Raw genomic sequence first — 16,364 nt, 5'->3', positions numbered from 1 at the left:
TTTTTAAAATAAGAGAAAAAGAGAAACAAAACACAGAGACAAACATATTATCAAAAAATATACATAACAATTACTTAAAAAGTGAAAAAACCCAAACTACATGTGTTTTTGCAACAATAAACAATTACAATTGTATATATATAATTACCTAATGATCTATCTATCTATCTATCTATCTATCTATCTATCTATCTATCTATCCTATCTTTTTTTAGCCTATCATATTTTGTATCAATATGTCCCATATTTCCTTAGCCTTACATTATTATTTTTTATTAAGTAGAAAATGTAATCAGTCTTCAATCAGTTGAGTAAATGGGATCATACAGTTATCTTTCCTATGTTGCAATATTAGTCTTTCACCTATAGTAAGGACCTGGAGAATTAATTTTCGTGGCCGGTTGTCAAATTTCATATACAATGTATGTAATTTAAAACAATATTGTCTTCTGAAAATGTTAGCATTTATCGTAGATCACATCTGTTAGTTCACTATTAAACTTAGTAAGTATAGGACATTGTAAAAACATGTGTTTTAAAAAAGCATTGTCCTTATTACATTTCCAAGAAAACTGCTGTAGTAGTCAGTCCTTTTTTATATAGACATTATGGAGTCCAGTAAATTCTAAATATTTTGTTGTATAAGTTGTAGCTTACGATTCATGGACACTCTTGCTATAGAAGTGAAGACACTCTCCCATTGTGTTAGCAATATAGAAACCTCTAATTCTTTATACCACTCATTTCTTCACATGTGCATATCAAATTGATTTATAGATAACAAATAACTTCAAAAACGAATAGTAGGTTTTTAGTTTTTTTAAAAAATGACCAGTTCTGTCTGGGATATCTGAGAAGCTAAAAAAGCTGCTGATCCAAATGATATTGTTAACAAATGTAAATATTTCCACTAAGTTACATCTAATAGATATTTGCATCTTATTGCAGCATATGCTACAAATTCATCCCAATCATCTATCAATTGGTCTAAATTCAGCATTCCTGCTTTCATCCAATTTTTCCAGGTCACCATCTTTCCCCCATTTTTAAAGATCTGGCTAAGCTTAAGAGTGATTTAAAACAGATGCAACCCCTCAAAATATGCTTAGATATGAAGATAGATTGCAAACCCATGAGACTGAAATTCAACCCAGTGACCTTTTGGATAGATGAACTCCTTTTTTAGAATTATAGTTGTGGAGGAAAAAAATCTACATGTGAATGTTATTGAAAACCCCCCAAGTCAGTCCAACCTGGATGCATTTATGGAGGGAATACCTGTATTTGCTTTTGACTAAATGCGTTTGCTGAGAGATTTTCTTCATTTTTCTTCCATAATATTCTCATCAAAATTGTGTAGATAATTCTTCCTTTATCCAAAACTTTATTTTTTTAATAGTTTCATTTTGTTAATCATTTCTTTGAAATTAATTAGTTCCATTAATGCATAATGAATATAATGCAAATCATAGGATTTTTTCCTCGTTTTTAGTAGGATAAGCTTCAACATATGTTAGAACCATGCAGAGATACCCAAAACAAACTAGAGATGAACAGTGTGCATATAAATGGGGTATAAAATATAGTTTCCAATCACATGATGAAATGGTATTCATTCTCTTGAATGGTGAGAGCCTAAAGTATGCTGTGAGATGGGTCTACAAAAGAATCCATGGATGCAGGATCAGTTATCTACGGAGCTAGGAATTGTTTATCAAGTTCCATACCTGCACAAATCTCTGAACAATCATGTAAATTTTTCAGATTGGTTATAGGTTAATTATGACCAATGAAGGCAATGGCCATATACTGTACATGGTCCTCTTATATATTTCTGCAGCTGTTTCTTGGTTATTATCTGAAGTTTTGAGTTCTTTTTATATAGGCTTATAAATTGAGTTTTTGAGAAGCTACAGTTATTGATTTAGGTTTGTTTCCAGTGAACGTTTTGCCTAAAAAAATGTTGAATTTCACATTTCTAGGGCTGCACAGAGAGATTTGTGTCTAGTCCTGAAGAAGTTATGGATGTCATTGATGAAGGGAAAACAAACCGTCACGTAGCTGTTACCAGTAAGCATTCATACATTTCTAAGTCTGCAATTACATTCTAAAAACATAATTTCAATTACTGTCATGCTGAAATTAACAATAATTTTACAATAGTCAAGAAAATATACATTTTCTTCAAGTTAAACTCTGTTACAGAGCAATTAAATAGTTTACTAGATACGTGACTTGAAAGTTTTTTTTAAAATGACGAGTGACATTTTGAAGCTTAAGAATGTCGGTCATTGGATTTTAAAATACTTACTGAACAAATGCACTGCAGAACCTTGCTTCAAATGGAGATCAGCATTTTCTTTTAAAATAAACGTTTCATGGAATGTAGTCTTTATTGCTGAGCAACCAGGAATATTAAACCTCGGTAATTATTTTCAAGGTCAAATATTTAAAAATGTATGACCATTATTTTCTGAACAGTTAAGTAAGCAATATTCCACAGTTGTATTGGCAAAAGTATTTCATGCAATGATTAGTGGATGCAACTGTGTATGTGCACTTGATTATAAATCATTGTAATGTAATTTAGAATGATGATAAAACATTCTAGATTTTTTTTGAAGTTTTTGACAAGCATGTAAATAGAAGACCCCAAAGGTATAAATGTATAATAAGGTATGTCAGGCTTGAAGGGACCTCCCTAATATTCGTTGGCTGCCTACTGTAAAGGATGACAGTGGGATGACCATAGTGGATCTGAAGGAGACAGTGTGAGATAGAGGGGTATGGAGAGTGCTGATCCATAGAGCAGAGGTCTTCAAACTTGGCCCTTTTATGACTTGTGGACTTCAACTCCCAGAATTCCTCAGTCAACATGTCTGGCTGAGGGATTCTGGGAGTTGAAGTCCACAAGTCATAAAAGGGCCAGATTTGAAGACCCCTGCTATAGAGTGACCAAAGTTTGTACATGACTGAATGACTGACAAGTTGAATCAGCCTCCCTCTGGGTACTTTGATTCGGACATAGCCCATGTGTGGAGGTGAACAGTGAGTGTAAAATTAGATTTCCTTACTGCTATCAGGCCTCCATTATAAACCAATTTCTCACTTCCACACCAGATCTCTGGAGGAACCAGAACAGGATTGAAGGGGAAATCTGCATCCTGGCTCTGGCTAATTAAAGAAAGGGAAAAACAAAACTTAGGGACTTGATAGCTTAGCCATGCTGAATCAAGTCATCATCAGGAAAGGTAACAAAGGAAGATTAGGTTACACACACAGTACAAAAAGAGATAAACCCTCCTAACACAATTCTAGCCTTACATTGCAGATGGACCTGGGCTCTGTGCTTTAATCATGTATTCAGGTACCTGTCTGAATTTGAAAACAATAAAAACAACTTATTTTTAACTGTGCCGGAGTTATTCTCCTCATCCAGGAGTCTAACAACTTCATAAAGCCCCCCCCCCCAAACATGCCCTCTTCTTGCCCTAAACACAACAGGCTAATTCAGTTCCCCCACTACACAGGTTGTCCTTGACATCCGACCACAGTTGGGATCAGAATATCCATTGCTAAGCAAAGTCATTACTAGGAGATTTGTCCCTACACAGGTTGTCCTTGACATCCGACCACAGTTGGGATCAGAATATCCATTGCTAAGCAAAGTCATTACTAGGAGATTTGTCCCTGATTTTATGATTTTATTTTTTTTTGCCACAGTTGTTCAGCAACCTTGTTAAATGAATCGTGTGGTCTTTAACTGAATCCAGCTTGGCTTTGCTTATTGGAGGCCAGCTGGGAAGGTTGCAGATGGTGATCACATGACCCTGTGAGGCTGCAACTGTCATAAATGCATGCCACTTGCCAAATGTCTAAATTTCGATCATGTGACTGGGGGGATACTGTGACGGTTGTTAAGTGTGAGGACCAGTTGTAAATCACTTTTTTTTCCAGTGCCATTGTAACTTCAAAAAGTCACTAAACGAATGGCTATAAGTTGAGAATCACCTGTACTTGGATTTTCAAAAGGCTTTTCACAATATCTCTTAATATAGTGAGCAAGCTGTCCCTGATTAAAAGGAAGGTAGTTTAATGCAGAGGTCCCCAACCCCGGGGCTGTGGCTCAATACCAGGCCGCAAGCTGTTCAAAACCAGGCCGCAGGAGAAATGGGCAAGTACAGACACGTGAAGCTCAACTCATGCGAGCAGAGGGCTCTTGCACTCACACGGAAGCTCTATTCGGAAATGAATTCTGAAGAACTGTTATGACAGGGCCAACTTTAGTCTTCACTGATATAAACAAGGAAATCAAATAAGGATGATGGTTTAATGGAATTTAGAAGAGATAGATTAAAAAAATGTAAAGAGCATATTAGCTTATTGCATTTTCTCTTCATAGACATGAATGAACACAGTTCTAGAAGTCACAGTATCTTCCTAATTAATATCAAACAAGAGAATGTGGAAACTGAAAAAAAACTCAGTGGGAAGCTTTATCTAGTAGATCTTGCTGGAAGTGAAAAGGTAATGATCCTGTTACCGCTATACATAAAATTCTTGACTACAAGGTAGGACTTTTTGAAATTCATGACTCATAAATCCAGGGCTTTTTTTGTCATAGAACGCCCAGAACGGAGTTCCGGCACCTTTTTTGGATGGAATCTTGTAGGGTAGGCAAGGCGGGTTGTATGACGTTTGTGAGTTCCGGCACCTTTTTTTTTTTCACAAAAAAATCACTGCATAAATCACACTTGAAATATATAAAGGTTTTAGATTTTATTTATTTCCTTATATTTCCTATTTGTAAAGCTCCCATTTCCATCAGGGAGGGGCTAGATGATTTCCCTTTAAGCAAATAGATAGCCTTGGATATAATATGTGCCAATTCAAAACACTGTTTCGTGTGTTTAGATAGGGGATAAGCCACTCCTAAATATCTATTATCCTAAATAAATGAGGTAATATCTAGCAAAAAGGTGAAAGCTTAAACTTCAGCTATTGCTGCAAAATTATTTTGTAAAGTCTTTTCTGTCAGGATAACTCAAACATATCTTTCAATTGCGGTTTTAAATTTATTTATTTTAATGATTTCTGTTTCTGAATGTTTCTGAACAACGTCGCCTCCAAATGTGTTAGATGATCCTTAAAATATAAAGGCCATTATTTTCTTTCTTGTTTCAGCATTGTAATTCTTTGCTTTTTTACTTTTTCCCCCAGATCCACTTGTCTAGTAAATTTTTTTGTTGGCACATCAGCGTATTTGTGTGCACATCCTACTATTTATTTAACTCCAAATCCTCTTGAAAAGAGATGAACATATTTTAAACAAAATTTTCAGTTTTATCTTCAGATATATGAAGTTATTATTGGTTACTATTGTACACAGTGAAATTTTAGTTTAACTGAGTTCACATGATTTACATTTTACTTAATTTGCTCTATTCATATTACTTGCAAATTATGTAAATAGGTGCAGTAGATTTACATGAGATGAAAACAATTACATATTTAAAATAATGTAAACTGTTGCAAATAACATATATTACATTAATTGTCCAAATTACTTCAGAAACAATGGACACAATTGGGAATAAAGCCTGAAACAAAATCTGCTGAATGGAGGTCTGGAACATTGAAGTTTTATTGTATAAGAATCTGCAAAAAGATGAGAATGATCTGAGAATGCAAGCCAGTATTTAGCTATAGTCAGATAGATTTGGCCTAAGCTGCTTTTATGGATATTGGAAATGTAAGTGAAATTCATGAACGTGAGTGAAATGTAGTTAACTTAATGCTGTTTTGGATGAACTGAAAGTATTGTAGATATTTCTGATGTAATGGGCAGTGTTATGCGTTTCTTCTAAATGTGACCTCATTGTTGTTTTTACCTGTCTTTTGAGAATATGAGCTCAGTTCACTTTGAATAACATGTTTTCTTTTTCTGATAGGTCAGCAAAACTGGAGCTGAGGGATCTGTTCTTGATGAAGCTAAAAATATTAACAAGTCTTTATCTGCACTGGGTAATGTGATTTCGGCATTGGCAGAAGGAACTGTAAGTTTCCTTCCTTCCTTCCTTCCTTCCTTCCTTCCTTCCTTCCTTCCTTCCTTCCTTCCTTCCTTCCTTCCTTCCTTCCTTCCTTCCTTCCTTCCTTCCTTCATCCCGTTCCTCTCTCATTCTTGCAACTTAAGCTTAAAATAGATAGAAGAAATAATCAGCATTGTATCCAACAGCAAACAGCCGAGCATTGCCTATGATGAAAGTATATTGGATCCCATTGATAAATACATTCGTGCATAGTTATTTACTTCTCAAATGCAGATATTTGCATCGTATTGTTATAGTTGTTGCGGAGTTACTGTATGTGGAGTTATTTATGCATGGTTTGTGGTGTATGTAGACACCCATCAGGCTGTACAAATAAAACATTTGAACAAACAGGAGATGCAGCTGAATGGAGATGAAAGGATGGGGAGAAAAAACAGAAAGCACCAGAGGTCCTTTTTTCCTCAACCAAAATATTGAATGAAAATAATATCGAGCAATTAAATATGTTATGTGTTTTTAAAATTATTATGTACCAATTGAAAATACCCTGAAAATATATCACACCTACACTCCCACATATACATAAGATACATAATTTATATTTGGGAAGGCGTTTACGTACAAAAATCCAAATTATAGTATGGCTTGTTGTATATTATTGTGTAAAAGTAAAACGTTGAGGCTGTAATGTTATTAATCTTCTACTGTGCTAAAAAGAATCAGAAGTCAATGACTTGTTTTTCCTTTCCCTACTTCTACCTATACTTTCTTCTTTTCCTCCTTTCTTCCCCTAGTTTCCCATTTATTTTCATTTTGTTTGTATTTTATATTGTGATGAACCAATAAAGGGTTTTTTTTAAAAAAAAGAAATTCAAATTACAGCATTGCCAACAAATCTCAGCCACAACCTTTGGGCATTTGTGCGTGTTTGTTTGTGTATGCATGTGTATTTAAACATCTTATCTTGCTTAATTAGAAAACACACGTCCCATATCGAGACAGCAAAATGACCCGAATTCTCCAAGACTCCTTAGGTGGTAACTGTAGAACCACCATTGTCATCTGCTGTTCCCCATCCATTTTCAATGAAGCTGAAACCAAGTCTACTCTAATGTTTGGACAGAGGTGAGCAAGCATATCCGTCTTTTTTTTTTTTTTTAAAATATGCCTTTTATTACTGACCTTTACTTTGTTATCAAAACAGGTTAAAAAACAAAATAACTGAAACAGATTTTAAGTATAAACTTGAATAGAAAAATGCCATGCACTGGATGAATACAAATACAAAGGAACTGTCTTTTAGACTTTAAGAAAGAAAATCAAATCAGCATACACACACAGAGAGAAACGTCTATTCTATTTCTTTTGATAAAGACAATAATGTAATATCTAATTGATATTTAACGTGCTGTATTATTTAGTCAAATATGTTGTGAAATATGAAAGAGGGTTGCACAAAGATTTCACAGCAGAAATTACATTCACCAATTAAAGCTGAATATAAAAATAGTGATGGGCCTGAAAATTTCTACTAACAAGCAGCAATGATATTCTGATAGTTCTCAGAAAGTGGTCAAGAAAAAAAATTGCGCACGCAGCAAAAGAATTTCTGTTGTGATTTAATTTTATGCATCAATGCTTTGTTAGCTCAGGGTCTGATGGGACTGTATTGATTTTTTAGCAATTATGTTGATGTGAATAGCTATTTCTGCCATAAATTAGATAGGTGAGTGTCACTAACATTTTCTAAAACCTGTAAAAATATACAGTCTTCTAATCTTCCAGCCAGCATCAAACCATAATAGTACTGTTAGAACTTAGTTAAATTTCTTTCAGTGGCTTTGGTGGCACAGAGAGTTAAAGGTCTTACATATAACAGATTATAAATCCAAGAAATGAAATGAAACATAGTTCTGCAATAAAATGCAACATAATTAGCATAACAGAGAAAAATGCAAACCACAATTCTATTTATTGTTAAAAATAACACATTAAATACATTAAATTGATTGAAATTGTTGCAAAACTTGCATTTGGAGGGATATGTATATTATGAATATGATAGTATTTAATATGAATTTAATACATACGAATTTAATTTAATACGAAAAAAAGTAGAAATGTTTTGCTGGTCTACTGCCAGCGTCTTCAGAGTAAAGCATTGGGGTGTAGAAAGATCTTTTATAAGCCTTGCTAACCTAGTTTTTTACACATTGACCGCGTGATAGGGCCATTCGTCTTAACTGACCCTAATTGCCTTAAATGTCCCGCCTCCCTTTGTTTGCACTCCAGTTCCACAACTTCTCTCTCTCCCCCCCTTATCCTTCCTCTCCTTCCTGGTGTTGTTACTGTTGGTATGCCTACTGACCACTCCCCCGCACTCACTTTGGGCCGTGGATCCGAGTCCAGTATCCCAAGTGCCCTTACACTGCTGTTCCCTTCTCCTCCATTCCATTTGTCTGTCTGTTGTTCTTGTCCTCCACTATTTGTCATCATGAGTCCTCTTCTCTCCCATTTCCCTTCATGTCTGGGTATGTGTGCTTGCAGCTCTACCCCGTCTTGCTGGCTCACTCCTGAATTCATTCCCTCTCATCTCTGCCAATCCTATCCTTGCATCCACCGGTTGTCTCCTCGCAATCATTTTGGGCTGGGCGCTGAGGGTTGGCACTGCTGGTGCTCCTCCACTGCTATCCCTCCTCTCTTTCTTACCCTGCTGATCCATCCGCTGTTCTTGCCTTCCCCTCACTATCCTTCTGGGCCCTATTTCTTCCGATCCTTCTCCATGCTTGCGTGTGCAAGCACACTGCCACCCCCTATTCTCCTGCCTCCTTCGCCTATGCCCCCCTCCACTCCCTCTCCTTCCTGATGCCATTGTCGTTAATGTGCCCCCCGTCCCTCCCCCCATGGGCATTTTGGGTCGTATGGCCGGGTCTGATATCCTTGCTGCCTTTTCCTTGTCATTTACCTCCTGTTTGTGTGGATCCACCCATTTGCCTGACCTACCCTCATCTATCCCTGCTGGCCCTGTTTCTTCTGATTTCCCTCTGTGCCAGGCTGTATGACCACCTAGTCCCGTCCTATTCCTCCCTCTCGTCCGGCTGTGGTCGGCTGGGCTGCCTGCTGACTTGCTCCCGGATTCACTCCCTCTCCTCCTTGTCAGTTCTATCCTTCCTAATGCTGTCCCCATTGATACGTCCCTCAGCTGTCTCCTCATGATCCTCCCGGGCCGTCCATTCGGTCCCGGCGTCATTGTGGCCTTTTTGTAGTCCCCCACTCCCTTTTTATCCCATACCTCCATCTATTGTTGTATATATACACACACAGATACACACACACACACACACACACACACACGGCTATAAAGTTAATATGTCTGCAGATATCAATGAGCAGTCAATGACATTTCAAACTCTGGTTAAATCATTTTAGTCCATTGGGAGTGGAGAGATAACATAATCTATAAGCTAATTTTCAGGCCTCTGACACTTTTTGAAAATATGTCTTCTTTCGTTCCTTGGTGCCCAAGACTGATTTGTTTATTCACCATAAAGGAATAAAGAAGACACTGATATAAGAAGAGGATCTCTTCACTTTGGGGACTTTGAAGAAAAATAAGCCAAGAATCAGCAAAAAGAAAATAAGCAAATTCCCTATTCATAGATACTGCTGTGTCTCAAACGAGTTAAATTTGCCTTCTGTTTTTAGCATCTAACAGTTGCTCAATTCTGCATTTTAGCTGGAAACTTTTTGCTTGATCTGTGAAGAAGGGATATATTTAGTTTTTATTTCAGGATGCCTTGGAATTTGAATACTTTAATATAAGCTTCATTTGAGAACCAAAGAGATTAACAGCCTTTGTTCTTGCGCATTCTCTGATTTGCTCATTTTGCAATTTGTGTTTATTTGTCATAGAACCATAGAGTGATTCCTAAAAGGTCATCAAGTCCAATTCTCTACACATTGCAGGATTTATTATATCATCTCTGATAGATGATTATCCAGTTTTTTAGCAAAACCATACTAAATCGTAGTTACGTGACTGCAGGGAGCTGAAAATGGCCATAAATGTGGGCTGGTTGCCCAACGCCCAAAGTGCAGTCACATGAATCTGACCCCCCCCCAACATAGGAACTTAAAATCGGCGTCATAAATAGCTTTTGATAGTCTGTTGTAACTTCAAACAGTTGACAAGCAACCAATCATAAGTCGAGAACTATCTGTATGTTTTCCTTTTAAATTTTTATTTGATTACCAAACCTTGAGCGTTTATAAGTGTGTGTGTGTAAGAGAGAGGGGGAGAGAGGGAGGGAGGGAGAGAGAGAGAAGAGAGAGAGAGAGAGAGAAGTAACAATGGTTTATATCTGAATATTTACTTATTAAACAGAGTGCATTAGCTAAGACTGTGTTCGGCTTGTTTTCTGGACAGAGCAAAAACAATTAAGAACACAGTTTCTGTAAATCTTGAACTGACTGCTGAGGAATGGAAGAAGAAATACGAGAAAGAGAAGGAGAAAAACAAGACATTGAAAAATGTTATCCAACATCTGGAGATGGAGCTAAATAGATGGCGGAATGGTGAGTCACTGCTGAGAACCTATATTAAAAACCAAAGCCAAATATTTGCAGTGGTAGAACAACGTTAAGTTTTATCTTTGTATGCCTGGAAATGTATCAGTAAAGCTCATTCCTAGGCAGAGGCCCAGTTCTGTTGTGGTGCTGTTTTCTTCATTAACTGTAAAAGGTAGAACAAACATTGGGTGTGCACTATCCTCTTCTTGCATGATGGTTTCAGTGCAGTGCAGGCTTGGATTAAACAAGAGCTTTAGACGTAGAAAAGCCTTGGTTAATAAATTAGAATAGTAAGGCAGAAGTTACATTTTATTTTGTCATGAACTTAAAAGCAGAAATCGTATAGGACTCAAGATTTAGATGAAGGTGTGCTCCATGCTAAACGCATTGCATTATAGTAAAGTCTGATTGCTGTTTCTGGGTATGTAAACCATAATATAACCAAGAAGGTAGCATCCTTTATTTTATTACGATAGATAAGAAGAATACAAGTTATAAATATATGTTCAAAAAACATTATTTCATGATTTAAAAAGCTATAGCTCATCAGTTAAATGCTGTAGAGCTTATCCTTTCCCAAAGTATGCCTACAGCAGTGGTGGCGAACCTGTGGCACGCGTGCCAGAGGTGGCACTCAGAGCCCCCTCTGTTGGCACGTGCGCCATGCCCCAGAGATGGCAACCGTCCCTCTTCAACCATCTACCAGCCTGCCCCACCTGCCAGAGACCCCCCTGGATCTCCCCCAACCCTGCCCTGCCCCCACAGGCATCCCTCCCCACAAGCAACATCAAGGTGACCATGCCCACCTTGGCCACACCTACCCAGTCTGCCATGACTACCACAGCCACACCCACCCAGTGGGCCACACCCACCTGGCACCCAGTGATAAATAAGTGGGTTTTGGGTTGCAGTTTGGGCACTCGGTCTCTAAAAGTTTCGCCATCACTGGCCTACAGTCTAAGAGCCTGCCTCTCCATCATCCTTCATTGGCTATTGGTTTGCCCTTGATAACATGCTAGGTGTGGAATGGATGGTAGCACAGAATTTAGCTATATGGTGAGAAATGTTTAATTTGCGTTACTACAGATATATAGAATGCAAAACCCAGAAAGAAAATAGGGCCTGATCTGCTAAGGTATTCACTCTGTCAAAGAAGGAGATAAAGTTAGTTTAGCATGGTTGGCTTGGGATGAAGTGCTGTTGGCTTCTGTTAATTGTAGCACGGTTATCTGAGTACTCACAAGCATGCTGTTTAATGATCTGTTCAAGGACTTTGCTCAGGATAGATGTGAAGCTGCCATATCTGTTGTTTCCTGGGTCCTATTCTTTTCCTTTATTAGAGATAAAGATAACATTTGGAGGATTCTCTGATTTAGTATTCTAAATTAACTTGTGTACTATTCAAGTTCATAGGCATATTTTTGCCCTAATTTTTGGTTTTATTGAATAGTCCACCTTTAGTAAAAACGTTATCCTTGTAGTTTAAACTTCTGGAATTTGAATATCAGAATCAAACAAGGAGCATGGTGAATGTTGTTAACTTTAAAGTATACACATACATGTTTATGAATACAGTTAAGGCACCAGGCTAGGAAGCAGAAAACTGGGAGTTCTGGTCCCAGCAGGCATGTTAGTTTGGTGGGTGACTTTGAGTCACCACTCCAAGAATTAGCTATGTTCACTGCCTTCAGTTTTTATACAAGAATAATAAAAGGGGCATACAAAATCTACAATAAATAAATTGCAGTACAGCGGTTTGGGATAAATTATATTCCTTTTTCTAAAATAGAAGTTTTAACATCATCTTTAATGGTTAAGAGTAATCATCTTTTCAGCTCACAATTTCTACCTTCCCCTTTCCTGCTATTTTTAAATAAGAATAATTCCGAAGTTTCAATTTCTCATGAGATCTAGAATTTAATTTCCCCTAATAAGGCTCAAGTATGTCGGGCTTTATTAAGTGCTGGAACCATCATAAGATTTCTGTTGCATTTAGAAGCAAAACTATGTCAGGATTTTAAAAAATACTGAATAATAATGATGAGCTCATATTCAACTATTAATTGACATTTTCCATAAATGTTTGAATATACATTCTTATGCATCATTTAAATAAAGATCACCTACGGTATGTTTCTAGAGCTATTCATGGAATTAATGGTGTTTACAGTGCAATCTCTCCCATATGGACTCAGGTTTTGAATAGGGCTTCAGGCCAAATGAACATATAAATATGTATTTTACATGTAGCCTAGTTAAGTCCATTTTAGTCATTATTGTAGCAGACTCTTCAGGCTTAGTTATAGTGTGTCGTGATTTATCACTAGTCTTTGAAGTTGGCTTTTAGAAGCAAAAAGATTCTTTCTTTTGATAATGATTATCCCACCCTTTTTTTATTTGTAACCTTGCTTCTGAAGTTATTTGGATGTTTGCTATTCATTAATACCAAAAACTAAAAAAATATATGAACTTGAATAGTACACAGGTAATTTAGAATACTAAATCAGAGTGTCCTCCAAATGTCATTTTTATCTTTAATAAAGGGAAGGAGGAAGACCCAGGAAACTACAGACATTACCTTTCCTTTTCTAAGTATTTTTTCCCTCTTAAGTTGGGTGAAGCTGATTCCGAATAATTATCTCTAAATCTATTGTCACCACTGAAATCTTACTCCTTTCTGGCCCACGCCGGCCAATCATTTAAAGGAAACCACAATTAGAATATCTTGTGTGTCCTGAGTTCTCAGTTTATCTTATGAATATTGCATCTGCAGAATTGTAAAAGTTCTGCACAGTTGGATATCTCACTGTAAATGTCTGGGTAAATTAGTGGATTACGATAGGAAATTTACAAATTTACCATGGATTATAAGAGAAAAAGTTGATCCAGGGGGATCTCGTTTCCATGGAGATGCCAATGGAGGAGATCAATAGGCAGGAGGAAAGTCCTTGCAAGAGCTCACCACTGAGAGACATGCACAAGCTAGCCCCTTGCTTGTAATTAATGCCACCCAATTGCTGAACAATTCTGTAGCTGTTCAGAATATTAGAAGTAATTTGTGTCTGCAGAGAGAAATTACAGCTTACAAAAAAATCATCCCTAACTCAGGCAAGAGGCTGCATTATATTTCTGGATCCAATCCAAAGAGCCAAACTGTCTCTTAATAATGATCAGATCTAGGGGAAAAAAAAGAGTCTTCTGTTTAGAAACTTGCTCTAGGGCAGGGGTGTCAAACTGCTGGTCCGTGGGCTGGATGCGTCATGCGGAACTGCACCCACCCCATTGCCGGCAATGTCAAAACAGTCCCGATACGTTGCATGGCATCACGTGATGTTGCAAGTTTGACATGTCTGCTGCAGGGGAACAAATGATGTCCTTGAATAATCCAGCTGTATTTATTTATAGTTCCAGATCACTGATTGTTCTGACTGGACAATTGTTGTTGTTGTTGTTAATTGCGAAGTCGTGTCCGACCCATCGCGACCCCATGGACAACATTCCTCCAGGTCTTCCTGTCCTCTACCATCTTCTGGAGTCCATTTAAATTCACACCTACTGCTTCAGTGACTCCATCCAGCCATCTCATTCTCTGTCGTCCCCTTCTTCTATTGCCCTCAATCTTTCCCAGCATTAGGCTCTTCTCCAGTGAATCCTTCCTTCTCATTAGGTGGCCAAAGTACTTGAGTTTCAACTTCAGGATCTGGCCTTCTAAAGAGCAGTCGGGGTTGATCTCTTCTAGGACCGACCGGTTTGAACGCCTTGCAGTCCAAGGGACTCGCAGGAGTCTTCTCCAGCACCACAGTTCAAAGGCCTCAATTCTTTTGCGCTCAGCCTTTCTTATGGTCCAACTTTCACAGCCATACATTGCAACTGGGAAAATCATGGCCTGGACTATGCGCACTTTTGTTGGCAGGGTGATGTCTCTGCTTTTTAGAATGCTGTCTAGATTTGCCATAGCTTTCCTCCCCAGGAGCAAGCGTCTTTTAATTTCTTGGCTGCAGTCTCCATCTGAGGTGATCTTGGAGCCCAGAAAAATAAAATCTGTCACTACCTCCATTTCTTCCCCATCTATTTGCCAGGAATTGAGAGGGCCGGATGCCATGATTTTGGTTTTCTTAATGTTGAGTTTCAAGCCAACTTTTGCACTCTCCTTCTTCACCCGCATCAAGAGGCTCTTTAGTTCCTCTTCACTTTCTGCCATTAGAGTGGTATCATCTGCATATCTTAGGTTGTTGATATTTCTCCCGGCAATCTTAATTCCAACTTTTGATTCATCTAGCCCTGCCTTTCTCATGATGTGCTCTGCATATAAGTTAAATAGGCAGGGCGACAGTATACAGCCTTGCCGGACTCCTTTTCCAATTTTGAACCAATCAGTGGTTCCGTGTTCGTTTCTCACTGTTGCTTCTTGACCCGCATATAGGTTTCTCAAGAGACAAATGAGATGGTCTGGTACTCCCATCTCTTTAAGAACTTGCCACAATTTGTTGTGATCCACACAATCAAAGGCTTTTGCATAGTCAATGAAGCAGAAGTAGATGTTTTTCTGGAACTCCCTAGCTTTCTCCATGATCCAGCGTATGTTGGCAATTTGATCTCTAGTTCCTCTGCCTCTTCGAAATCCTGCCTGTACTTCTGGTAGTTCTCGATCCACATACTGCTGGAGTCTAGCTTGTAGGATTTTAAGCATAACTTTACTAGCATGTGAAATGAGTGCAATGGTGCGATAGTTTGAACATTCTTTGGCATTGCCTTTCTTTGGAATTGGAATGTAAACTGACCTTTTCCAATCCTGTGGCCACTGTTGAGTTTTCCAAATTTGCTGGCAAATTGAGTGTAGCACTTTTACTGCATCGTCTTTTAAGATTTTGAATAGCTCAGCTGGAATACTATCACCTCCACTAGCTTTGTTGTTGCTCAGATTTTCTAAGGCCCATTTCACTTCACATTCTAGGATGTCTGGTTCGAGGTCAATGACCATCTCATTGTGGTTATCTGGGATGTTAAGCTCATTCTTGTATAGTTCTTCTGTGTAGTTTTGCCATCTCTTCTTAATCTCTTCTGCCTCTGTTAGGTCTCTGCCATTTTGGTCCTTTATCATGCCCATCTTTGCATGAAACGTTCCCTTCATATCTCCAATTTTCTTGAAGAGATCTCTGGTCCTCCCTATTCTGTTGTTTTCTTCTATTTCTTTGCACTGTTCATTTAAGAAGGCATTCTTATCTCTTCTAGCTACTCTCTGGAATTCTGCATTCAATTGGGTGTATCTTTCTCTTTCTCCTTTGCCTTTCGCTTCCCTTCTTTCCTCAGCTATTTGCAAAGCTTCCTCAGACAGCCATTTTGCTTTCTTGCATTTCTTTTTCTTTGGGATGGTTTTAGTTGCTACCTCTTGTACAATGTTGCGAACTTCCATCCATAGTTCTTCAGGCACTCTGTCTATCAGATCCAGTTCCTTAAATCTATTTGTCACCTCTACTGTATATTCATCAGGAATATGATTTAGTTCATACCTGAGTGGCCTAGTGCTTTCCCCTACTTTTTTCAATTTAAGCCTAAATTTTGCAACGAGAAGCTCATGATCTGAGCCACAGTCAGCTCCTGGTCTTGTTTTTACTGACTGTATAGAGCTTCTCCATCTTTGGCTGCAGAGCACATAGTCAATCTGATTTCTATGTTGACCGTCTGGTGATGTCCATGTGTAGAGCCGTCTCTTGGGTTGTTGGAAAAGAGTGTTTGTTATGACCA

The 16,364-nt window shown here is 37.9% G+C and overlaps 1 protein-coding gene across 1 annotated transcript in view; it reads left to right on the top strand.

Annotated features, from left to right (window-relative positions):
- Window positions 1-16,364, top strand: part of KIF5C (kinesin family member 5C) — a 116,712-nt gene that overhangs the window by 67,170 nt on the left and 33,178 nt on the right. The window contains exons 7-11 of the mRNA XM_039327904.1: window positions 1,983-2,070; window positions 4,403-4,527; window positions 5,952-6,056; window positions 7,027-7,175; window positions 10,477-10,625. Coding sequence (XP_039183838.1) covers window positions 1,983-2,070; window positions 4,403-4,527; window positions 5,952-6,056; window positions 7,027-7,175; window positions 10,477-10,625 — 616 coding nt within the window. The remainder of the gene's footprint in view (window positions 1-1,982; window positions 2,071-4,402; window positions 4,528-5,951; window positions 6,057-7,026; window positions 7,176-10,476; window positions 10,626-16,364) is intronic.

Source organism: Crotalus tigris, unplaced genomic scaffold, assembly GCF_016545835.1.
Source record: "Crotalus tigris isolate CLP2741 ecotype Arizona unplaced genomic scaffold, ASM1654583v1 scf7180000024369.3102671, whole genome shotgun sequence".
NCBI classification, from domain to species: domain Eukaryota; kingdom Metazoa; phylum Chordata; class Lepidosauria; order Squamata; family Viperidae; genus Crotalus; species Crotalus tigris.
The sequence above is the reverse complement of the archived record's forward strand: the minus strand, read 5'-3'. Positions and strand labels throughout refer to the sequence as shown.